We start from the raw sequence: 23,625 nt of genomic DNA on the forward strand, positions 1-23,625 counted from the left end.
CTTGGGTGCCTACAGGCCCCAAACAAATACATGGGCCAGTGCGGAATCAAGGATCTAAAGTGATAAAAGGATGTCTTAAACGTTTTCAATATGTTCGATGTCGGCCAATTCTTGCTTCTCCGACACAGCTTGACGATCCCTAGCCGCAGTCGTAAGATCAAGTCCTTCCGAAACATGTTTGTCCGCTCCAAAGAGTTCGTCCATTCTTTCGAGTGAAATTCCTTTCGTCTCTGGAACTAGGAACCAGACGAAGACACACATCGCGAAGTTGAATGAGCCGAATATGAAATAAGTACCGAAGCCGGATCGTCCAACATGAACCAACTAGTGAAAATTGTTAGTATCAACTCCAAACTTAATACAGTATTAAAGTCTCACCATTGGAGGAGTTGCTCGTGAAACTGCGAAGTTGAAAAGCCACTGAGTGGCGGCAGCGAAAGATACGTTGATACCTCGCAATCTAGTCGTAGGAATTTCGGAAACATAAATCCAACAAACAGGCCCCCAGCCAAATTGAAAAAGAGCCGCGAATATAAAGATGCAGACGAGTGCAACATATCCCGCGGGAGGAACGGCTTGGCCGGGCTTGGGTGGGTCGGCGCGAATCTAAACAGAACTGTTAGTCTCACTCTGAAAGATGCATTTGTGTAGAGTATTTTTGATACTCACATATCCACCAATATAAAACATGCAAATACCCATGCCAATAGATGTCCAAATCAAACTTCGTCGTCTTCCAAGGGAGTCGACTGCCACTAGTAGGAAGCAGAAGCAGGATACCATTTTGACGATACCATAGATACCAGTTGCGAAAAGGCCTGTGAATTGTATTAATTGCTAGAATAGAACATCGTAGTATCGAAATAGACAAGGACGTGGCTCACCATTCTGTGTACCAGTAATTCCGAGGTTATTGAAAATCTGAGGTGCATAGAAATTGATAGCACTATCAATCAGTTAGCCTAGCAAACCTCAATATAAGCCCAATATTTTATGTTATGCCTACTTTGTTCCTGTAAGCTGCTGCCAAACCATAAGTGCGATACTCAACAGCGCTCTTCTTCTATTACCTGTGTACTTCCGTTAGCAACGCCTCATTGTAATAACTATTCAGTAGTACTAACTCGTCTCCGAAAACATCTCTTTCACCCTTGCCCAATAGCTTGCCCCCGCAATAATCCCTCTTTCAAAATCGAGCTGCGCATGGATTTCCGCTAACTCCGCCTGAATATATGAATCCGACTCTGGTAGCATACGAACTTTGGTTAGGATACCTGTTGCTTCTTCCCATCGATCCTGAGTTGCTAGAAAACGAGGAGATTCTAACACGGTGGTCAGCGCGAAATCATTTTCGGAGTAGTATTTGATACGTTTCATACCATCACAGAGTAACATCCCGAAGAACAATAAGACAGCAGGCATGCACTGCATTGAAAGCGAGACTTGCCATGCCCCATGCCCTCCAACGTGACGAAGGGAACCATAGTTAATCCAAAATGCCAACATGATTCCTGCTGTTTCGAAGAGTTGATACAAGCCAGTTAAGAGCCCACGAATAGCACGGGGTGCGTTTTCCGAAACCTAATTCCACTCTTAGCTATAAGTTTTTCATTTTCCTCCGAAGATCGACTTACGTAGAGAGGATTAATCATTGTTGCAGCCCCGACCCCCAACCCGGCGACAAATCTAAATTGTCTAGCTTAATATAATGTTCTCAAACCTCTCGGATGCATCGATGGTTGCAGGGGTATATATACCTTCCAACATCAATAGCGGCAATGTGGCCCGACGAAGCAGTCTGAATGATAACGCCCACAGTGCAAACCGCGCTGAAGATGAGAAGCGCAGGCTTTCTTCCAAATCGATCTGCAAACCATGGCGCAATCAAGGATCCAAAGAAGCAGCCTCCTTGTAAACAAGATACAATATTCGCATTGGTATTTGCTAAGTCCGATGGGTTGAGTTTGTCCGTTCCGAAAGCGCTATTGATGATTAGTGTGCGATGATACACACTCTACCTGAGCGCACTGCAGGAGGATGAATACCTTTTGAAAGAAGCCATTTGTAACACTCCGCCGATGATGCCGATATCCATACCGAAAAGCATTCCTTGATAGAATAAGTCATACAATTAGGCTAGCAACCAACGAAAGAACGTGTTTAAGGAGTATACCCACCGCCAAAACAAGATGCGCAAGCCAGAAGATAGACCCTCCAGTTGTATATCTCAATTGGGTCTGTTGTCATCGCTTCATTCTTGACAATTCGCCGCAAAAAGCGGACAGATCGAGGTTCTTTCGCCATTATTGAAGTTGCGATAAACTTAAGAGCTCCGACGGCGAGCTTCAGTCGACGTCTTTTCGGGATTTGATCCTAGTTCGTACACAAGGCCCAGAAAATTTATGATTGATTTTGAGATCCGATGCGAGAAATTTAAAAACCTGGAGCTCCGAAGCTGAGGGATTCTAGTCTTTTAATAAGCTCGGGCTAAGACCTGCTACCATAAAGTTCATACTACAGTTCCCAACTACTTCATCTTTTACTTACTGTACAGTATCACATATCTTCTACCATTCAGCTCTAAGCCCAGAGAACTAACTACCGTCCCTTATCTCCCGTCCCCTCTTGCTTCAGAGCTATATCACCACATTCAACCGAAACTCAATCGGCTAGACGATCGCAAATCCAACTTCAAAACTATTACATAACCATGGCCAAAACATGCTATACCTCTGTTTCCGCTTTTCCCATTCGCCCGATATCAATCTTTCTGCGCATTTACAACAGTGATACACCACCTCCCCCTGTACTCGCAAATACTTGATCCTAGCAACACCCATGATCGCAAGCTTCGGATTGGTGGAGAAATTCATTATCGGCAAGCCGTACCCGCACCCCAAGTCATGGCATGGTCGTACAAAATCACCTTGTTTTCCTATTCCGGGGTAAATGGCAAAGTGGTTAAATTTATAATATATTCCGGAATGCATAGGCTAAAATAAAACCAGCACAGACCAAGAGCCCCACCAAAAGCTTATCGACGGGGAAGCGAAAGTTAGGAATTATAAGTCGACAACCTCATGGATCAGGTGCATTCGTTCAGTATAAAATGTAGAATATGTATCGTGGTTTTTGCTCGGAAAGACTATTAGCTATATTAGGCAGCCGGATCGTATGACAAAGGTAGCCACGTTGATGCTATTACCACAGGCTAATATCTCGGAACTGATTGAGTCCTAGATTTCTCCGCAATATATCTTATGATTATTGCATCGCAATAAATAAGCGGTGGTTGTTGCATCGACTCGATTGCCAATTGCCAACGTAAGTGTGCGAAACTCAAACTTGTGCCGACAACACATTAATTTGTTGTATTTTTAACCCATAATTCGCAATGAAGCCCTTCAACCCTCTTGCTGGAAACCCATTAGCGACACGAGATGACTTCGCAAAAGCCTGTATTTCCCTTCTTGACCCTTTAATACCAAGTCTGACTCCAGGCTTCGGCGCCGTGAAACTTGGAGAAACAGGAACCCGGTATGATGAAACTGCTGCTCAAATCGAAGGATACGCAAGACCGCTATGGGCGCTCGCTGCGCTACTAGCTGGGGGGTATAAGTGGGAAGGGGCACAAAAGTTTGTCGAAGGGTTAGGAAATGGGGCTGACCCTGAGCACGAAGAATATTGGGGCGCTGCGCTTGACACTGACCAACGTATGGTGGAAATGTGCCCTATTGGGTTCACATTAGCGGTGGCTGGTGATCACTTCTGGGAGGGGTTGAATGAAAGGCAGAAGGCGAACGTAGCCAAATATTTTGATATTACCGAAAAAGAGGTCTGTCTTGTTTTATTGAATTACTCCACCCCCCTACATGGTTTTCTGACACCTCAGCTCTAGATGCCGAATACCAATTGGTAAGACCTTGTTGAACGCAGAACACATGGAAGAATGCTCACAACATAAAGGCTCTGGTTTCGAGTCTTCGCCAATCTAGGTCTTTCAAAGAATGGATATACATACGACCATGATCGAATGGAGAAAGACATGAATCATCTAGATACATTCTATCGCGGAGAGGGATGGTCAAACGACGGTCCGAGAGACTATACTCAAATGGATTACTACTCCGGTTCTTTCGCGATTCAGTATCTTCAACTTCTCTATGCAAAAATTGCGGGCGGCGTGGATCCCGTGCGCGCTGAAAAATTCAAGGAGAGGGCAAGGCTATACGCCTTAAATTTTGTGTACTACTTTCATGAGGATGGTAAGCTCCACGCATACAAAATTCAAAGGCTTATAGGCAAATTTCACCTCTAACCCGTCTATATAGGACGTGCAATTGCGTTCGGCCGCTCTCTTACCTACAAATTCGCCATGGTTGGCTTCTGGGCCGCCGTAGCCTTTGCGGACGTCGAGCTCCCCGCACCACTTACTTGGGGCGTCGTCAAAGGCCTACTCCTTCGCAACCTAAGATGGTGGTCAAAGCAACCTGGCGCATTCACACCTTCAGGCACGCTAACCATTGGATACACTTACCCAAACCAATTCATGTCAGACAACTACAATTCCCCAGGTTCTCCATACTGGGCAATGCTTTCCTTTGCACCTTTAGCCGTACCGGCAGACCATCCTTTCTGGACCAGTCCCGAAGAACCATTTCCTTCAGCCTCGATTCCCCAAACTGTGGCTCTCAAGCACCCGGGTCATATAATAACACGTCTTGGCGGTCATACCTTCCTTCTATCCAGTAAACAACAATGCCACTACCCTCTACGAGCGGCGGATGCAAAGTATGGAAAATTCGCGTATAGCAGCGCATTTGCATATTCAGTCTCGACAGGTTCCTATTCTCTTTGGAGCTCTGCCCCAGATTCAACGCTTTCCGTCACGTATGGAGACGACGCCGAATGGAAAACTCGGAAGAAGTGTGATACTGATGGTATAGAAGTTATTGAAGGGACCTCTGTTTTAATATCGACCTGGACTCCATTAGAAGGCGTCGGTATCAAAACATGGTTAATACCACCTGCTGAAGAAACACCGAACTGGCATATTAGGATCCACCATATCACAACAGCAAGACCAATAAAGACAGCAGAGGGGTCATTTACGGTTAGCAACGAACGACGTGGAGATAATAGAGAATTGGATATCTACGCGGAGGGCAATGATGGAAGATTCGGCTCCGTTAACGAGGCATTCGCAGTTTCTAGGAGCGGTGCTGTCGGCATTGTGGATGCTGGGACGACTAACAGGGTTGGAGAGACGATGAACATGGATTCGAACAGCAACCTATTGTTAAATCGAACAGTTTGCCCCTTATTACTGGGGTCAATCGAAAAGGAGGCTTGGTATGTCACTTTGGTATACGCGCTCCCGGCCGAGGAAGGAAGCGATGGGTGGAGAAAGACTTGGACAGACGGGTACAAGGAGCGGCCTAAAATCCCTTTATGGGCGGCAACCATCATGTCACACTGATACCATTAGAGGGAAGAGATCCAGGATTGATAAAATATATTATCGCAACTGCAAGAGCTTGACATGCACGAATCCACGCACCGAAAGTAATAAAACTAATTAGGTTCAAAGTTTGCGTAATCAACAAGCTACCCCGATGAATTCATGAATTTAAATAATTTAATTGATGAATAACTGGCCATAAAATAGAAGCTTTTTGTGTATCCAAAGCTCATATGATCATAGTATAATTTTGCTCGGTCCGCCTCGTTGAAAACTCGCTTCCAAATATATCGATACTCGACATTGCACTCCTTACAGAAATTAGGCCCTCCATAGAATATTACGCTAAGAGGGTCACCCCAAAACCTCCCTGTTTGGGTCGACTTATCGAATTTCGATAGAGCAGACCTTAAACCCAACGCAGAGCTCCCAAGGAGCCACTTCTTAAGTGTTGGCACCGTATGATCTATCCACTGCTTCCGTTCGCAACCCTTTCTCCACGGATGTGGTCCTCAATAAGATTGTGCCCGAGAGAAACAGACGCTGCGAGTGCTAAATCGTAGCAGTCCGGATCCGTAGCTAAAATCAAAGCTACAGCGTCAATACGTCGCCAAGCCACCGCGTTTTCGACCCCAGAAGCGTAGCCCTCGCAAGGAGCATAAATATCGGCCCCCTGTTTTAGGATATATGTAAGGCCTCGGAGATCTCCTCTCATCAAGGCAGAGCCTAGGGCCGTCTCTGTCGGAGATATACTACCCACGGTGCTTTTTCTTTGAACTCCTTGATTGATATCAAATCCGAGTTCAATTAAACACTTCAAGAAATCGAGATTTTCCAATCTAGCCGCATGAGGTACAGGATTTATTCCTTGTTTTTGTAGTTCAGGAAAAGAATGAAACGAGCCGGGAGACCCCTGTCTTGATATAAATCCTAGCAGAACCCTAAATAATTCAATTGTTCCATGCCTCATGGTTTCCAATAGCAGACTATTGTACTCTTCGATATAGCGGGTGCTCGCCTCCTGGAATTCAGAAATTGCGTTGAAGTTTGTACCTCCCTGTAGCATCCAGTTAAGCAGGCTTATACCTTCCTCGTATATTTTAGAAATCTTCTTCCGGCCAATAATTGTTTTTATGAGAGCCAGAACAAAGCGGAGGTGTCGGGAGCTAGCAGTATATCGTGTTACTAGAGCCTTGGTGATCTCGATCTCGCCTTTGGTGAATGCCGAGATGAACGCTTGGTCCATAGTTTCGAAACGCTTGTTCCACAAACTTTCGACTAGATTATAGTTTCGATTTTGAGCGGCGTCAAGAAACTGTGGCCCGGCGATAAGCAGCTCGTGTTCCGGAAGCGATGTAAGCTTCTGGATAAATTGATCGATATCATTTGATGTCAGCGCGTTTAACAGGAGACAAAAGGCGGAAGGTTCCTGCAGAAGGAATGCTATATCAATCGGCTTCACGACTTCCAATGGCCCACCGCCTAATTCTGTTTGTAGAAGTGGCGAGTTTAGTATACTGTTAAGATTATCGACAAGGCTAGGCGCAAGGGTAATCTGCGGATCAGCACCAGCATTCAGCAAAGTCTCGAGGATTTCTATTGCCGGTATGTCGTCTGTATTCCTGACCAAAATTTCCCAGATCGTTTTCTGCCATAATTTCGTTGCACTTATATCTGTCGCAGCCTTCAGAAATGTTTGCAAAGCTGATACTGCTTGTTTCCAAAAAGAATGCCCATTAGGATTGGATCTGGCGAGAAAATTCCATATATTCGAGAAATCAGGCGTAAGGAATATTAGGTCAATGGCGGATGTGAATAAATTAGGTCCCATCGTTGGATACTTTCGCTGCAGAACTTGGATGACATAGCCCTCCATCTCAGGCTGAAGGCACGCCAACCTGACCAATAGCCAATCCTCTCGATAAATGCGTGGTATAGGGGGAACACCCTCCCAGCGCTCCTCCGAAACGACCTTTTCTATGATTCCATAAAATGTTGATACATCAAATGCTTCCCAAATACTCCCAAAAGCCAAGCACTCAGATTGCGAAATTGGCAGATCTACATTTACCTCTAGATCTAAATAGTCAAATAGAATAAGGGTCGCCTCGAGTCTAGCTTGAATGATAGCCTGGAGGAGAAATATTGACTGCCCAGCAGCAAACCCAGAGTCAAGCAACAACTTCATTTGGACCGGACAATCCGTACATAAAGGCATATATTCCAGTGCGCCGAGTTCAGCGCCTGCATGATCAATTTCCTGAGCAGATATATCTTCAGCATTCCACAAATCTAGGAATACATCTACTCTACTTATTACCTTCCGACACATATAGAGCAAAACAAGAGCCTCGGATGCATCACTTGGTGGAGAGCCGTCTATTTTTAGATCTTGCAAAATTCGCATAATATAATCCTGATTCTTCAAGCAGTCAAGATCAGAATACACGAAAGCAGAGGTAAGCATGTCGTATAAGTCCAACTCGATTTCGGGATGTGATTTTCTAACCGATTTGAGCATTTCATAATCTGCTCGCCGATAAAACTCCATGACCAGAAACTCACATGCGGCCATTATCGAAGGAGAGTCTTCGGCAAGCAATTTCTGGAGGGCATTACGAGCACCGAATTCGTTTATTTTTTCTAGGAGATTGTTGATCTCGTCGCTGTCCGGGAGAATGATACCGTTTGATACCCGGTATACTAAAGCTCTTAACAAGGGATAATGTGAACTCCGAGGTGGACCACTAATTGCTGTTTTATTCTTGTCTTGCGGGATATTGATGAGCTCGTGGTTGGTGAAGTGCTCCAAGAATTGGCTAACTTTCCATATTGGGAGACTATATATCGTCGAAAGCGGTATATACCTTTCAGCTGACGTTGAAGGAAAAAAATCGAGGCTGGGGGGTGTCCGGACGACTACAAATGAGTGCAAGTCTCCCGAATCGCAATTCAAAAATTTGGAATGTGTATCTGGGACTAGATTGATGCCGAAGACTAGATGAGTACATATATTCAAAAAACTGAAGTATATTAGAGTCTTAATACCATTTGGATTCAATCTTTTGGTAAAGGTGATATTCCGAGAGACCCATTTTTGGATCTTTCTATCTGCTATATTCACTACTCCGTTTATGCTTACTTCCGAGACTTTGCCTGATCTTTCACGAGCGACGAGATGTGGATAAATTCTGTGGTACTCCTTGTGGTTTAATCGTTGTCTACAGCGCCATTTGTGAAGACGGCCTCGATATTGACACCTCCTAGAAAACGATCAGATTTTACTTGAAACTAAGGCTTACTTGCAACTGTGCTAAAGAAAAAGCCATGCAGGGTATTAATAGTTACGTTGCGCTCAGTCCATGCCTCTTGTTAACCTCCGCTTGAATATCTTTAACTTTCCAAAGCAACACGGAATAAAGCATCTCGATTTCCCTTTGGATTTGAGGGTCATCTAGCCTATCGCACCGTGGTGCTCGTTTCCTAGTTTGCCGAAGAGATAGTTCCATCTGGATCTAGGACACAAATGAACAACTTAGAATGGTATCTGAATGTGTATTGCACAATAAGTATCGTATTCGGCCGCTCTCGAAATTAAATTTAATACCCTCATTTATGTTTTCAGTTTATCGCCGAAAAAGAAAGTAACTTCAGTATTGTACTGACCAGGGAACCAAAGAAACCGAATGCTTTGATAATATAATGGTGTAGTAGTGATTTCTTAAACTCAAAAATGGCGACCATCCATTTCTTATATACACAAAGACCACGCCTAAAGCTACGCGCGGGGACAAGATGTCGCCGATACGACACCATACAGGAGAGTTTCCAATCCCTGATTGGCTAAAATCATCTATCGTTAAGTCAAAGTGGGGCCTTCGCCAAGCCTTTGCAACAGGCATGACACTGTAACGGGAAGCGGGAAGCTAGTCAGCACAAGGATATTTTGATATGAGCTACAGTACAACCGCAGTGCATTATGCACGGTCCGGTTGTTCAAATATCACCATATATGGCCATATGGAAGCCACCAATTTTCTGGGACGAGGAGCTCGAATGGGTTTCAGACATCAAGAGTACCCGAGCTGAGTGCAGTACGTTAGCATTGCGGAAATTGACTAGTTAAAAGGTAAAGAGAATGACTTTTAGAAGGGAAAGATAATTATCAGAAATCTTAGAAGGTAGTACGTAGCCACAACTTGCGAATATTGTAGTATACATTATACAAATAAAACAGATTTTTGAAAAATCAAAGCTAGCACTGGTATCTCAAATTCAGAGACCAAATCTCGATTTACTACACTACAATACCTTTAGGAAACATAGTTACCAGACATGCTGGCTATTTATTTCATATCCTACCTTCTATCGGACGCAAAATTTACAGATGAAGGTTCAGAAAATACCAACTTAGCCCCAAGCGACTGCGCAAAGCATTGTGCATACTCTTTCGCCACCAGAGTCGGTATATAACCCAAAGCCGTAACCCGTCCACCTCGAAGGATAGGATCAGTTCCATTCTCCCGAACCCACCGCATTACTGCATGCCGCTCGTACACCTGCCCCGATAACGTAGATCTGACTGGATCAACACTACAATAAAAGGATCGGAGAACATTAGTTAGCACTAAGATAATTTTCTTCCTTAGGTTATGCATCTCTAGGGGATTCTTACACCAAAGATTCCGTGAGAGGACGCTAGAGCTCCTGATACGTCGGATCGAGTTGAGTACGGTTGGCATTTCCTTCAAGCCTCGTCCAAGTATAATACCGTAGATTGGGTATAATAAATGATCTGAACCAGTTTGTCCATCCACCCGCCCGGTGTTTTTGCGTGATTATATCGTCAACAATCAAGTTCGATACCCGGAGCATTAAAATGAACAGAAAGGTGGTTAAATACAGTACCGCAACGCCCCTCGAGATTGCACCGAGGGCCGAATTTAGTACTAGAGTGATGAATCCAACTAATCCATGAGCAACAAAGCGGCAAGCCGTATCCAAATTGATAATTTCGCCTAGCTTAGCTTGCTCTAAATCCATGGTCTCCTTGTCATGGCGCCCTCGAGAAATATCCCTACGCCCTACAACTCTCACTATCCTAATATAATAGTACAGTGTTTCAAATCCAAGTTGAATACAGAGATTCGTGAAACCCTATTCCGAGTTATTCATTCCGTTTTAGCACACTTGAAAAAATCCACTATAATATTTCGTTTTTCGACTCTATGTTACGGAAGGAGTTCATTGTATACTTACCCATACGTATTCTATATGTATAGGCCTTTTCGCCAAACCCAGAAAAATTAGAACCTCCTCACCAAATGATTGGGATTTCCCCTCAACTTCCGAACCTCCAAAAAGTACCAGGACCCCCGTAAGAATTGCCGATAATACTACGATTAACCAAAACTCAGATACCAAAAGTAAAGCTCTGGTGACGCTATATTGCTCCAGCTCAACACCAAAGGCACGGTCCGGCTGCGAAACCAAGCCCGCACGAATCCAAGGGAATCGATATCGCAAGGTCGGGACTACCACTGTCAAAAGTAATAAATTCCCTGTTGCAGAAATGGGGTTTCCCTCCGGTCGACTCTGTTCTCGAGCCGCAACAGCATCATCGCGTTCCTGGTTGAGCCTTTTCTTGACCTGCGCCCCCAACGCTCCATCCGAGGAAGGGCTTCTGCTCGAGAGTGTGGATGGTGTCCTTAATGCTACATCCGAGGAAGAGCTTCTGCTCGAGAGCGTGGATGGTGTTCTTAACGCTACATCCGAGGAAGGGCTTCTACTCGAGAGCGTAGATGGTGTCCTTAACACTGCATCCAAAGAAGGGCTTCTGCTCGAGAGTGTGGATGGTGTCCTTAAAGCTACATCCGAGGAAGCGCTTCTGCTCGAGAGCGTGGATGGTGTTGCGCATGTTACACGCCTTGTAACCATCACAGTATACAATAGCGTATCGCAATTGATGTCCGTAAAATGAATTTTATCAGTAACCGGTATTGATCAATTGATATGAAGGGTCCGTAGAAGGATACGCTATTTCGGATCGATTGTTAAATCAAACATTCCGTATACATGAACTGATCGCGGGGCGATAGCTTTAAGCTTGGCACAACCTATACGCGAACATGTTCAGGCAACTTTAGAGAAATGACCTGATTGGTCTGTTCCACAAGTCCAGGTTCTATTCAATTCTTATTAAAAGCATAGAGAATCGATCCCTCAGAACTAAATCAACATTCTACCTTCAAATAAAAAGTAAATTCATATAAGTATATCAGTAATACTCTCACTAAATTTATAAACCCAAAATGATTACAAGACGGTTACAAAGCACAGCTTAACAAAATCTTAGGAACATCCCTTCTAAACTGCTCAGCCCCTCTAAACGCCGTCCCATGCAACAAATAGCTATTATAAACCGTCTCACCATACCCCCATTTAAACCGCAATTTCAACCCAAAGTTCCTTTTCAGCACGTACTCGAAGAACCCCAACTCATACGGCAAATCACTCTCAGATGACCCATGCATATCATCAAGCGACGAAAAATAATGAAACAATTTTAACAACCTGATCTGCCCCAACGGGTTTCCATTAGCTCCGGACCCTACCGGTCTACTAACGAACTGTATGGAAGGATGACGGGGTATATCCGCTGTATTCTTCGGAATCCAAGCGTCTAAAGCACCGTGTATTCCGAGGAAAGTCACGGGGCAATGTCTGTATTCTATACCATCGAACCAAACGGGCTCTCGGTCAAATGCTCTTCCTGCGGAATATAATTCTTGTTGGGCGACACGCCAGAAAAGTTCGTGGCAGCCTATTATCATCATGAATGTCTGGACAGCATTTGCGGTTTGTGTATCTCGGACGTTGTTTGGTTGTCCAGCGTCTGATATAACAGTCTCATTCCACCCGGCATCCTTTCTACCTCTTTCAATAAGGTAGTCTCCAAGTTCGCCAAATATCCCATCGAGTTGAGCTTGAGAGGTGTGTTGTTTGTTATAGCAAGCCCACTGACGAAGATACGAAACTTCCTCCGTGCCAAACCTTGGGTAGGCCGGAATAGTTGAGAAGACCGTTCTTAAAGTCGTACTTGTTGGATGATCCGTAAAGAAGGGCTCCAAATAAACACTTGATAGAACCGCAGATACCAAAAAGAACCGATACATGCTAGCATAAATCTTAAAATCAACTTCCTTCGCTGAAACTCCAGTGTGTGAAGCATCAACGCCACGCGGGCATATCCCTGGAAGCCGGAGTTTTGAACTCGATTGCTGGCAGAATATATGAACACCTTTTTCTTGATGACCGAGAAATAACGCGACTTCGACGAAATATTTCAAGGCGAATACTTGGGTTATCTCATCCGGGGATGGCGGGTTAGATGACGATCCCAAACGGTGAATTGGGATCCTCTTAGGCGGCTTTTCAGCATCCGCCACACTGACCCCACTACTTTGAAGAGCAAGCACTTGATGCTGCCTTTCAGCCATATCAATCGCTCGAACCTATTATTATTCCATAATTAGCATTCCCTCGTTCACATCCTGAAAGACAGACATGGTGAGGTTCTTACCGCCCTAAGTGCATCGTCAAACGCAACAATACAACTACCACCGATGTGGGAGATCACAGCCTTCTGATGGTTCTTCCAGATACAATGTAGCTGCTGGCACGTCACCGCCAGTACCACGGCGTCCTTGAAACTTGTACATCTTTTAAAGATCTCTATATGGATCTCATTCGGAAGGTTAAGAATCGATGACTGCGAGATATTTTCCATCTTGGAAATGTGTTGTGTCGGGAGTGTCTTCGCGAGAGTGAGCAGGTGTCGTGCAGCCCGCTGTCAGCTTAAATTCTCGTTCGAGCCAGATAGTTGTAAACTCGCTGTTGGAAGTTATGGCGAAGCAAAGGAAGGCGGTGAATGTTGGAAAATTAAACAGCGGCTGTCTACACTCACCAGACACCTAGGTGCCTATTTCGTAAGCAAATGTATAAAGTCATCAATACTTAGCTACAAAATACATTACTTGCGATTGACAGGATCTAATAAGATGAGGGAGTATTTTGGGAAGCGAACTAAAAACATCCAACATTATACACTAAATGCGGGTTAACATGGAAGTTGACATCAAACAGGATCGAAATTGTGTTCATAAAGACTCCTAATCAACTCCACCACAGCTAGTCGGCTGAAAGGTTTTCTGACAAAATTATAATATTACATCGAGCTTTATTCCGCGATCCGCCATATTCACGAGCCTTTGCATATTTCAAGCAGCTAGGACATTGTTCCGTGCCTACTTTACATAACACAACTACCCTGACATTGTCATTTCGAGGATACGCATTGGAATCTAACATAATCCAACAAACTCGTTTGAATCACGAAACTCATATCCCCAGGTCTAGACTCAGAAGTATATCTAGATATCTACCCATCACTCAAAGGAGCCGTGAAACGCAAAAACTACAGTTTTTATTGTGTTTAGATACCCTAAAGCCAGATATTTGATTGTGAGTTTATGGACTAGGAAATTTATTGTTACTTGACGGGCAGTGAATGAGGATAATGGTAACGTAATATTAATATTGAGAATGATAAGAATAGTATTTCCAACAGCAAAAGAAGCGGGACCGGAAGGTATAGTAGGAGTAGTAAAAGTAGGAGTAGTTATAAAAGAGGTAAGAGCCAGTAGCAGCAGCAAGATTATAATTATGAGGAGGGAACAATATTTGTAGTGGTAGTGCAGCAGTAATAGCAGTGGTAGTAGCAGTCCTAGCATTGGTAACAATGGCTGTAGTAGCGATAGCCCCAATATTTCCCCTTTTTTTTCACCCCAGAAAGCCTTCCAGCAGACAAAATAGATATCGCATTCAAAGAAATGCTAAATAGCGCCGATGAAGGAGGTTGGTACGGTACCGAGGGTATAACTAAAAGTTTGAGTACCGAAAACAATTGCCAAGCGAGTCAAGTGTTCAGTCATGGAATCGATAGGTGCCGCACCAGGCGTAGTTGCGATAACGATGGTCATTTCGGTAACGGTATACGCGCTAACACAAGTCGCAGTCGCATTTACAGTCTCAACCGCAGTAGCAGTCGTAGCCGCAGTCGCGGTAGGAAACTTCAACCAGTCCAGACTTCCAATAGTCCCAATATCATCTACCATCATTTTAAAAGCTAAAGCGACATGCAACAAACCACTGTCCAAACTATCCACATCAGCCCAGAACGAAGATCTAGACCCGTAACATATCTAATACGGACGTAGGCGACGAAGAAAATGACGGCAAGGTATACGAGACGAAACTTTTCTGGAACCATTAGGTGGGGATTGCGGTTGGTCATAACCATGGCACATAGTGCAATATCTATTGGCAATTATACCATTTTTGTTTAGCTGTACCCTATGCATATGACAACTTTATCGGAGTATTGTTGACACTATCTCACCTGTAACGTAAAGGATAGCTTGAGCACAGGATCTGATTAACTGAAGGGCTGGTCCATCAAGCAGGATGGCTAGCGGAAGGAGGCGACGGGCCAGGGAGCCGCAGGCTACGAGCATCAGGAAGATCATGGCTATATGGAGTCCATTATTGACACTCGTCCAAAGCCATTGTCAATCGATGTTTGCTCCATTTTGGTGATGTATCGGTAGTTGGATTTGGAGGTCGAAGCTATAGGATGGGGCCGACGGTTGTTGGTTGGTGTTGGAATGGGATGAATGAGATTGATTTAAATTTAGTTGATCCAAAAATATTAAAGTTACATTCGAATTCCATCTATCTCGATAGCATAGTGTAGTCCTCAGCACGTCTTAAAACTACCCGGCATAACCTTCAAACACCAACTATATAGGTATCTTAATACACTCTATATAAGCTCAACTTCACATCTTCATCACAAGTTGGTATCGTTCTCGGACGTCACAAAGGGCATCTCACAAGATACATTTGAGTCCCGTACGGAGAGATTTCCCCGTATTTGAGTCGCGAAGCGAAAACACACCTTCACTTCTTGTAATTGGATAAGTAAAGATAGCTTTGGGGCTATAAGCACGGCCAGGAATACTCCTTCATCTTTAAGACCCGGGTCCTAGGGGCCGCGATAGACTATGCTTATTCATGTAGTAATCCGAAGCCCGGGAATGTAGAAACTTGGAGAGATTTCTTAGAAAGATTTCTATACTAAGTGACACTATGTGCATGGACACTAATAAAATATTAGTGATAATAGTATCAGTAGCAGCGGTAACAATCTATCAAGCAAGATCCAGCTGTTATTGTGACCAGTACCCATAATCCTCGATTAGACGGCGTCTGCAATACAAGACTAATATATTCTTGCTCTCAGATGTCACAAATGGAGGCATTCCAAAATTTCCTTTGCACGTATAAGGATACTTGTATACATGTAATCAGCAACGGAAGAGCCGACCACCAGAGGACAGATAAAAAGCTTGCCATGGCAGGACCCCCCGGGAAATGGTGGCTAGAGTACGAGCAAGCCTGTATCTGATGGGAATGCATGAAAGAAAGTGTGATCAATATGAGGAGCAGGGGTCCTCCATCCACTGGGACGAACGGCATTAGCGGCGAACTAGCGCTATAGCCAGACCTTCGAGCAGTGGAATGACTACTACTACTGCCCTCAAAAACGATATCTAAAATGCCCACTCACTTGAGAATGACGCTAAGACTTACTTCCTCGTCAAACTGCAGGTCAATTCCACCGTGCAATAAGCGTAAGCCTAAGAACCCCACAAGTCGATGAGGTGGCGGAATTTCGGGTCTATGTATTTTCCCATTTCAAAAGAGAAAGGGTAACCGATGAGGACGATCGCCACGTAAAAAGGTACCCCAATCACTTCAACAATTACAAAGGGTTCTATGAGTATCAAAAAAAGCTTCACGTTAATCTCGTTCCCAGGGTGCAGCGGTCAAACTGCAACCCAACCACTCGAGTCAATGCTCTCACAGCTCGGAGGCGGAGGGGGGGCCAAGCTGCGATTACTATGTCCTGGACCTCGCGAGTAAATCCTCCAGTCGGAGTTGGTACCGGTGCTGGGAACCCCTCCTTGACTCTGTTGATACCCTCGATTAGCTAAAATTAGTGCTTCGTGGGCTGCAGAGATATTTAAGATCATTGTTGATGTGATCCTGTGCAAAGGGTTCTTGATGGAAAGGATAGGAGGAGGGTACTAACTATTGTATATAAAATACTTAAGTAACTAGTAGTTATTACCTCCTAGTAAAGATTATAAATGTATTAATATTCAAGCAATCCCACTAGCTCCACACGGGCCAGCCAATACGTATTAATACTTGAAGTCTCGCAAAGTGCACGAGATCTAGATCGAGAGATAAAAATACCTAAACTTACTGACTTAAGGACTTAATTAAGTAAATACCTAGGTACTAACTAGTCTTGTATACATTAAAACGCCTCGGCACACTTAAGTACTTAACGTTAACTAATAGTTGGCTTACGTATATGCATAAGCAAGTATATAGGTAGTATATGCATAAGTAAGTATATATAAGTACTTAGGTAGTATATACCTCTTAGTTAAGTGCTGATGCATTACGGAGCTACTCGTTTGCAATTGCCCTGGTCCTCTAACTATAACATCCTATTTAGCAGATATTCACGTGATTTGAAAGCAGTTCGGCCACAGTTTATAGAGAGAAGTAACTACATACCACATGGTTACACTAAAAAAGATTGTGTTGGTTATTGTTAATGTGTTGGCGACTTCCACAATCCCAGTCTCGGCACTCCACAATCCAACAAACAACAACATCCTAGCTTTCCAACAGCAGTAATAATAATAATAGAAGTAGTAGTTGTGGTAGTAGTTGTAGTAGTAGTAGCAGTATTAATTGCCCTTATCAGGGCATTCGCATCCCTTATTTGACGCTTTCCGAGTAGCCGTAGAAAGGGTTGACGACGTATAGGGTAGAGAAGGAGAAGAAGAAGAAGAGGAGGAGGAGTCGCTAGAGGGGCGGTAAGCCGTAGTCATGATATACACGACCGTCGGCACTGGAGTAGTAGTGGTGGTAGTGATGATGATGGTGATGGTTGGGGGAAGAGTGGTGGTGGAGTCAAGTAACCCCGAAGGTGCCTCCAGCCCCGCCTTCTGGATCAACACCTTCCCGGCCCATCTGATGGCCCCGTTAGGTCCCATCCCATCTCCCATCAAAAGGAAGATGTAGATGGCGACCACAGAAGCCGCCGCCCAGAGCCCCTTTTTGGTGTGGCCACGAACCTCGGGGTATTTATTTTCAGCCAGCGAGAAGCCGGCCGTGGCGAAGATGGCGAGGTACCCAAGGTGGTGCCACTTCTCAGGCACCAACGGCCAGAATCCCACCACGACTGCGAGGAACGCCGCCGCGGCAAAAACGAACCCAAGAATATCTATGGGAATCGAGAATTGATTTTAGTCATAGAGCCTCCAAAGTCAAATTAGCTTGTCATTAAAGTGATCTTACCCTTCCTTTGATATGTTGGCACTTGGGCGTAGATGTCGCCCAAGGTGGCCACCACCCCTCCAATGGGAATGGTAAAAATCGATTCAGCGAATCGATAATCATAACTTCAAGCCCCCCCAAACCCACAGGAGCAACCTGCGGGCCCCCTTTGAGAATCTTTGATCTTGATTCATCGTGGTAGTTTTGATGGTTTTGACTTGAAGATTGAATAAGCAATCGTGTGCTGGTGTTCGATGGATGATGAAGGATGATGGCGAGAGATGGTGACAAGGGATGGTGAAGAGGGATGGTGAAGAAGGATAATGACGAGGGATGATGTGAATTAGGTCGGATTTTTATTTCTGGTGCTGTTACTGGCAGGCGGATGTTCTGCTACTCCACTGTCGCTGCAGATCTGTGACGCCGGCGCCGAGCTTCTTTGGATATATATCGATGTACATGTATGTACATGCATTCTTGGATGTTCAACTATCTCAGCATCGATCACTTTATAACATTCCCCATCAACTTTACTTTTATTCTTAGGAAAATATTTCATGTGATAAGGTCTCAGTACGAGACAAAGGTATCAGCAGATAAAAGTATAGCATACATGGTGCGTATTAGGTCCTTAATGAGTAGGTTCTTAATTTAAAGGAGCTAGCCCCAGACTCTCCAAGATCTTGAAAAATTCCACATCACGAACTACCGTCGAACGAATCATAAACGGAAGATGTACGAAAAACCACCAACAAACAAATAATGGAGCATATATACGACCCCAGATGACAGCAATTTTCATATCTAAACTCCAAAATAGCGACGAGAGCCCGAATATGTCAAGGACACAATGCACATTGGCCGTGAACAGATGTGGCCCAAAATTATTAGTCAGAGTGCCATCAATCCAAGCTTTTTGCCACAAAAGCACCCGAATAAATAAAATCACTGCCCCAATAACTTCTGAAAAACGAGAATTCAGCAGTTAGTACTTTAGAACTTTCCAAGGGTCCTATATGGGCCATGGGGGGGGGGTGAACTATGATTGGGTACTAGACTTACCGATATCGCTTAATTCACGTCGAATCGTTTTGTTTCCGCAACCGCACTGTTTAGGGGTCTCTTTCTCAAGACTTTCTTTATAATTGATTTGTTCTTTTTCAGAGGGTGCCGCCGATGTAGGGCTTTCCGGTATCTGACTTTCTGTCGAAAGGCCCTTCGAAACCGCTAGGGATTCTTCAATCGTTACCATGATTGATCAGGATTTTCAACTACAAAATTCTTTGGTGTTTAAGTTGTGTAGAAGATGACTAGTCAAATGTCAAAGAAGAGCAGCAGATGGGGATTAAATACTCACTACTAGACTAAAAGTACGGGGGGACTGTGGGTCGATCCTAAATTGGACACTTGAGCCCGTACGATTAATCCCGCAATACTTGCTCGCAGATATATATAACTACATGACGGTAGATTCTCGCACACGCAGCAATCGACTTTAAGCCGCTCCTGGAAGTCTATTTTAAAATATTTCTTTAGACTGATGGAGTAGATTTAATTCCAATGGGATTAAAAAGAGCCTGTCTTATGTGTAAACTATAATAAATACACGAAGTATGATTACGTCGAAACCGCTGTCAACTTTGCGCCTAAATATCAACCGATCGATCGTGCCACGTGCCACCCGATCTCAAACTATCACAAAATTATAACTATCCCAGCTCCATAAATACCCCCACCCCGTGTGATCCACACGTGCATAACCCGCCGACCAATTAAACCGACAACTACCACGAACCCTCCGAACTAGGCGACTGAGGCGGAGAAGCAGCAGGATTATCATCGTCATCATCAAAAGTGAATGTTCTATTAATCCTAAGAACCCGTCTCGAATTCGACTCCGGCCACTGTTTCCACTTATTATTGGTAATAGAATCCCAAAAGTCGTCGGCCTCCTGATGAGTGTCCAGTTCTTTCGCCAAATTCTTGTTTAGTATATGTGATGCTTCGGTGTAGGTATATGCGCCATGTCTCTCTTGAGTCGACGGAATAACTTGGCACTGAGCTTTCCCCGACATCCAGTCTCCATAAGCTTCAATATCCGGGAACCTTTCCTGTTTCCTCCATTGACCTCTTTGTACGATTTGGAATTTCGACAGACCGTTACATTCCTTGATAAGTTTCAAAACCTCGAACCATTCTTCCTTCGGGTTTTCCAACATACATTGGGATAGGAAGATATCTCTAAGTCTGTCCTTGCAAGGTTCGATAAACGCCTTGAGGGCCTCGACTTTTAGACTCATCCCCGAGAGTTCCACGTTTTTCAACTTCGGTAAACATGGGAGGGGACATCCGTCGGCGTATCTATTGGCTGAGGATGATAGATCTTCCAGTCTGAGTTTTTCAATAGTACCCGCCATTGACTCAATCCATTTGCAGAAGTTTCGTCTCCCTGTAGGTGCAGGAGGTGGAGGAGCACCGGGTGGGGGTAGCGGGAGGGACCTAGTCCTTCGATCGGTCTCAGTGTAACTGATATGTAAGACCCGTAAGTTCGATAATGTAGATTGCATCCGCGTCAGTTGTAGAGGCGGTGTAGTGAACCAAGTCAAAGGTATCCCATCACCGAACAAACCGCTATCACTGATTTTTTCCAAGGTCGAAATCCCAGCGACAACCGCCGCATTCATGGTATAATTCCAGTACCCGACGTGTTTATACTCAAGCGGGATACTATAAACTGTCATAGCGTTGACCAAATCCGGGATTAGACGCTTCCCAGGGCCCAACCCGACCGTGGGGTAAAGCAATGAGAACTCAGAACGAGTCACGCGATGGTTTCTTCGCCACTCAAACTCGATAGCTTGGATATTTGGAAAATTCATGAACGCCATTGTAAGCATATTAGGAACCAAGTCCCATTTGTGCATGTGCTGAACCCCCGGCCATTCGCTTTTGGATTGTTCGTACATCTTCAACACAAGGCTGGCCGGCATGGATCCACAGAACCCCGGTTTCTCATTTTTAGATTGTTCTTCGAGCTTCCTACGAACTTCCCTCTCTGGGTTTATATATGGTGAAGTGGGGCAGATTCGTAGATTCCGTACCCGCTTGTTGATTCCCGAAGGGTGTTTGGCGACTTTCAACAGATTCTCAAGGCTGACAGGGATAAAATAGACGGTACGGGTGGAGAATAGAGCATCGAGGTGGAGTTCTTTGACTTTGAAATTTAATTCCTTGCAGGTCATCCGAAGAGCAAGTAAATCATCTTCGTCGAGTTCTTTGGACAGTTGAACAATAAGATCCGGTGAGAGGGAGAAAATCGGTGGTCTTTCCGTCGTCGGAGGATCCATGGTGGTTGAGGCCGCCGTCCCGCCTAGTTCTGAAGACATCTTCGCGAAGCCGTTTCTGCTAGAAATACCACGAAACGAGTTGAAATTATCGAAACTAAGAAAACGAATTATCCCGAGAAACTTCGAGCCGATGGGGGTAGGTTAGCTATATGGAACTTCAATTCGACGGACGTAGACAGCTGACTCATTTAGGACCTCAGCATGATGAGGATGATGTTACTCACCGACTACGGGTTCGCAGGATCGCCTAAGCTAAAGCTATGGGATTTTATCCAAACTAGCAGCAAACCGATGGTTGCACAACCGGGAATGTTCAAGTTCTCAGCGATAACCCCGCCAAGGTTCGTACCCATGTCAGTCGGGATCCCAAAGGTCAAGCAGTCGCTAACTACCAATCGATAGCGATCGAATCCTCCCATCGATATCGCCACCAATTGCAATATTAATTGTCAAACTACCCCTCAAAAATTTTTGGACTAAGAGGCACAGTTCCGGCCCTTTTTTAAATAAAAAAATTTTTTTTTTTTGAACATCTCCAAAACTTGACTAGTTAATTAGAGTTGGCCAGAAATTAAGTTTAATGGCGCCTACTCGATTCCTCGCCCGTACCATGGGCCCAACGCTCCTCGCCCTCTCAGCCTCAGAATATCGAAACTGGGATGTTTTCCCAAAAAGCTCGCCCGCGGTGGTACTTCTGAACGGTACCATTCTTTTCGCCTGCGGGGTTGGGATCGTTCAGTCTCATAACGTATGGCATCCTCCGCAAGCTCTTCTGGTGACGGCACTAGGCTGGTCGATCTTGGCACTTGGTGCTTCGCGAATGGCCGTACCGGAACTTATTTTGTCGTCGGTACAGGAGAGCCAGGGCCCGCCGAATGCTCTGCTGGTCGGTATGGGTACCGTCGGTATTGTTCTTTGCACAATCGGATATTGGTTGTAGTCGTACTTGCATATTCTGGCCTGAAGTTATCGGGTTGCGAGCTTTTCATACATACTATGTACATATGTAGGTGTGTACTTACTATCGACGTTTGAGCTTGAGGATACTTTGGATGTCTGTAAAGACTGTTGCTATTCTTACCTTAACTTAGGTACTGTATAGTTTTCTCTGCTGGTTGGAGGCTTGCTATTTAACACCGCCATTCCTTTCCTTAGGTAATGTAAATAGATATCGATACGCCCACTTCTATATTCTTAATATCTTTTCTATGTATACATCGAAGAGGAGACCAGATATATTCTGGTTAAGGAGTGTACATGTACTATTTCCCTTCTACCCACTACAAACCTGCTCATTTGTACAACGCGCACGGGATATTTTTTTTGGTGGCTGACCCGGCGTCTGGCTTCGAGACTAACGGGATATATGAACTTTTTAAAATTCTTCTGTAGCATATATAGCAGAATACCTATCACTGTCCATAGGCATTTTTCATCTATCTATCAACTTTCGATAGTCGAAATCTAGTCCCACACTTATCCAAACTTTCTCCTTGTCAGAACCAAAATAGTATAGATTCGATGGCCGTAAGCGCCAGCCAGGATGCCCAGAAGCCAATATCGCAATATTCGCCTCACAAAAACTGCAAAGCGAGAGACATGAGTCCGTGCCGACTCCGCCGCAGAGACACAAAATCATTCACCAGCTTCCTTTTCTACTCTTTTTTTTAAGGTTATCGACCCCGCTGTCTTGAGTGCCCCTGAGCTAATATTATAATTGACTGATCGTCAGGTTAATTCCATTTATTTGTCGTAGTTATAACGTTAAGAACTTCAAAGGGATAATCTAAAAGCAAAATGCCCAAAGATTTTTTCAGATTCCAATCAAGAGCAGCCTAACTACTAGTCCGCACTTTCAAGAGCAAAACTAAGAGTTAAGGGTGTCATATGAACCCGAGTTTGTGTTTCATGCCAGGCTATCGACGGCCTCTGCTAACCCCTGGGCCCGAAATTTAACATGCAACCAACATTATCAACACCGCACACACACTGAAGGAAAGAAAAAACCATGAGCTCACGAGAATGAATTAAGCTTTCATTCCCCCCCAAAAGGACAACTCTTATTCTCGCCTTGTGGGGAACATTAATTCGAAATTTAAGGCGCGGTATTACTAATTTTCTCCCCCGCCAAAGCGCAACTCTTGGCGAGGTCCACTTGTGTAACACAGCCACACTCTCCCTTTCAAATGAAGAAAATATTTCCCTTCGACCAACCACACACATACACACACAGTGCACAGGCACAGATGAAGACAATTAACAGCCCGCTCGTCGGAACAAAAGTGAAAAGTAAAAAATAAAGATAGTGAAATTCTGCAGCAAGCTGCAGCCTTAAAT

The 23,625-nt window shown here is 44.5% G+C and overlaps 9 protein-coding genes across 9 annotated transcripts; 3 read left to right on the forward strand and 6 right to left on the reverse strand.

Moving 5' to 3' along the window:
- Nucleotides 1–75: 75 nt before the first annotated feature.
- On the reverse strand, nt 76–2,107 carry AOL_s00140g16 (uncharacterized protein; the record flags this gene model as incomplete). The annotated part of the gene is made up of 9 exons (XM_011127257.1): nt 76–324; nt 379–606; nt 670–818; nt 885–946; nt 1,007–1,070; nt 1,125–1,581; nt 1,635–1,686; nt 1,758–1,982; nt 2,046–2,107. The coding sequence occupies 9 exons, from the start codon at nt 2,105–2,107 to the stop codon at nt 76–78; spliced, it is 1,548 nt and encodes a 515-aa protein (XP_011125559.1).
- A 1,287-nt stretch (nt 2,108–3,394) lies between these two features.
- On the forward strand, nt 3,395–5,479 carry AOL_s00140g17 (uncharacterized protein; the record flags this gene model as incomplete). The annotated part of the gene is made up of 4 exons (XM_011127258.1): nt 3,395–3,835; nt 3,899–3,915; nt 3,967–4,265; nt 4,332–5,479. The coding sequence occupies 4 exons, from the start codon at nt 3,395–3,397 to the stop codon at nt 5,477–5,479; spliced, it is 1,905 nt and encodes a 634-aa protein (XP_011125560.1).
- A 448-nt stretch (nt 5,480–5,927) lies between these two features.
- AOL_s00140g18 (uncharacterized protein) lies at nt 5,928–8,556 on the reverse strand (the record flags this gene model as incomplete). Its single annotated transcript, XM_011127259.1, has 2 exons — nt 5,928–8,301; nt 8,510–8,556. The coding sequence occupies 2 exons, from the start codon at nt 8,554–8,556 to the stop codon at nt 5,928–5,930; spliced, it is 2,421 nt and encodes an 806-aa protein (XP_011125561.1).
- Nucleotides 8,557–11,033: 2,477 nt separating this feature from the next.
- AOL_s00140g19 (uncharacterized protein) lies at nt 11,034–11,441 on the forward strand (the record flags this gene model as incomplete). Its single annotated transcript, XM_011127260.1, has 1 exon — nt 11,034–11,441. The coding sequence occupies one exon, from the start codon at nt 11,034–11,036 to the stop codon at nt 11,439–11,441; it is 408 nt and encodes a 135-aa protein (XP_011125562.1).
- Nucleotides 11,442–11,787: 346 nt separating this feature from the next.
- AOL_s00140g20 (uncharacterized protein) lies at nt 11,788–13,250 on the reverse strand (the record flags this gene model as incomplete). The annotated part of the gene is made up of 2 exons (XM_011127261.1): nt 11,788–12,975; nt 13,044–13,250. The coding sequence occupies 2 exons, from the start codon at nt 13,248–13,250 to the stop codon at nt 11,788–11,790; spliced, it is 1,395 nt and encodes a 464-aa protein (XP_011125563.1).
- Nucleotides 13,251–14,355: 1,105 nt separating this feature from the next.
- Nucleotides 14,356–15,048, reverse strand: AOL_s00140g21 (uncharacterized protein; the record flags this gene model as incomplete). Its single annotated transcript, XM_011127262.1, has 3 exons — nt 14,356–14,630; nt 14,732–14,839; nt 14,922–15,048. The coding sequence occupies 3 exons, from the start codon at nt 15,046–15,048 to the stop codon at nt 14,356–14,358; spliced, it is 510 nt and encodes a 169-aa protein (XP_011125564.1).
- A 2,301-nt stretch (nt 15,049–17,349) lies between these two features.
- On the reverse strand, nt 17,350–19,193 carry AOL_s00140g22 (uncharacterized protein; the record flags this gene model as incomplete). The annotated part of the gene is made up of 2 exons (XM_011127263.1): nt 17,350–17,888; nt 19,004–19,193. 2 exons carry the CDS (start codon nt 19,191–19,193, stop codon nt 17,350–17,352), a joined length of 729 nt encoding a protein of 242 aa, XP_011125565.1.
- A 532-nt stretch (nt 19,194–19,725) lies between these two features.
- AOL_s00140g23 (uncharacterized protein) lies at nt 19,726–21,327 on the reverse strand (the record flags this gene model as incomplete). Its single annotated transcript, XM_011127264.1, has 1 exon — nt 19,726–21,327. The coding sequence occupies one exon, from the start codon at nt 21,325–21,327 to the stop codon at nt 19,726–19,728; it is 1,602 nt and encodes a 533-aa protein (XP_011125566.1).
- A 162-nt stretch (nt 21,328–21,489) lies between these two features.
- Nucleotides 21,490–22,228, forward strand: AOL_s00140g24 (uncharacterized protein; the record flags this gene model as incomplete). Its single annotated transcript, XM_011127265.1, has 2 exons — nt 21,490–21,629; nt 21,847–22,228. The coding sequence occupies 2 exons, from the start codon at nt 21,490–21,492 to the stop codon at nt 22,226–22,228; spliced, it is 522 nt and encodes a 173-aa protein (XP_011125567.1).
- Nucleotides 22,229–23,625: the final 1,397 nt, after the last annotated feature.

Source organism: Orbilia oligospora (genome assembly GCF_000225545.1).
Source record: "Orbilia oligospora ATCC 24927 unplaced genomic scaffold scaffold00140, whole genome shotgun sequence".
Taxonomy (NCBI): Eukaryota; Fungi; Ascomycota; class Orbiliomycetes; order Orbiliales; family Orbiliaceae; genus Orbilia; species Orbilia oligospora.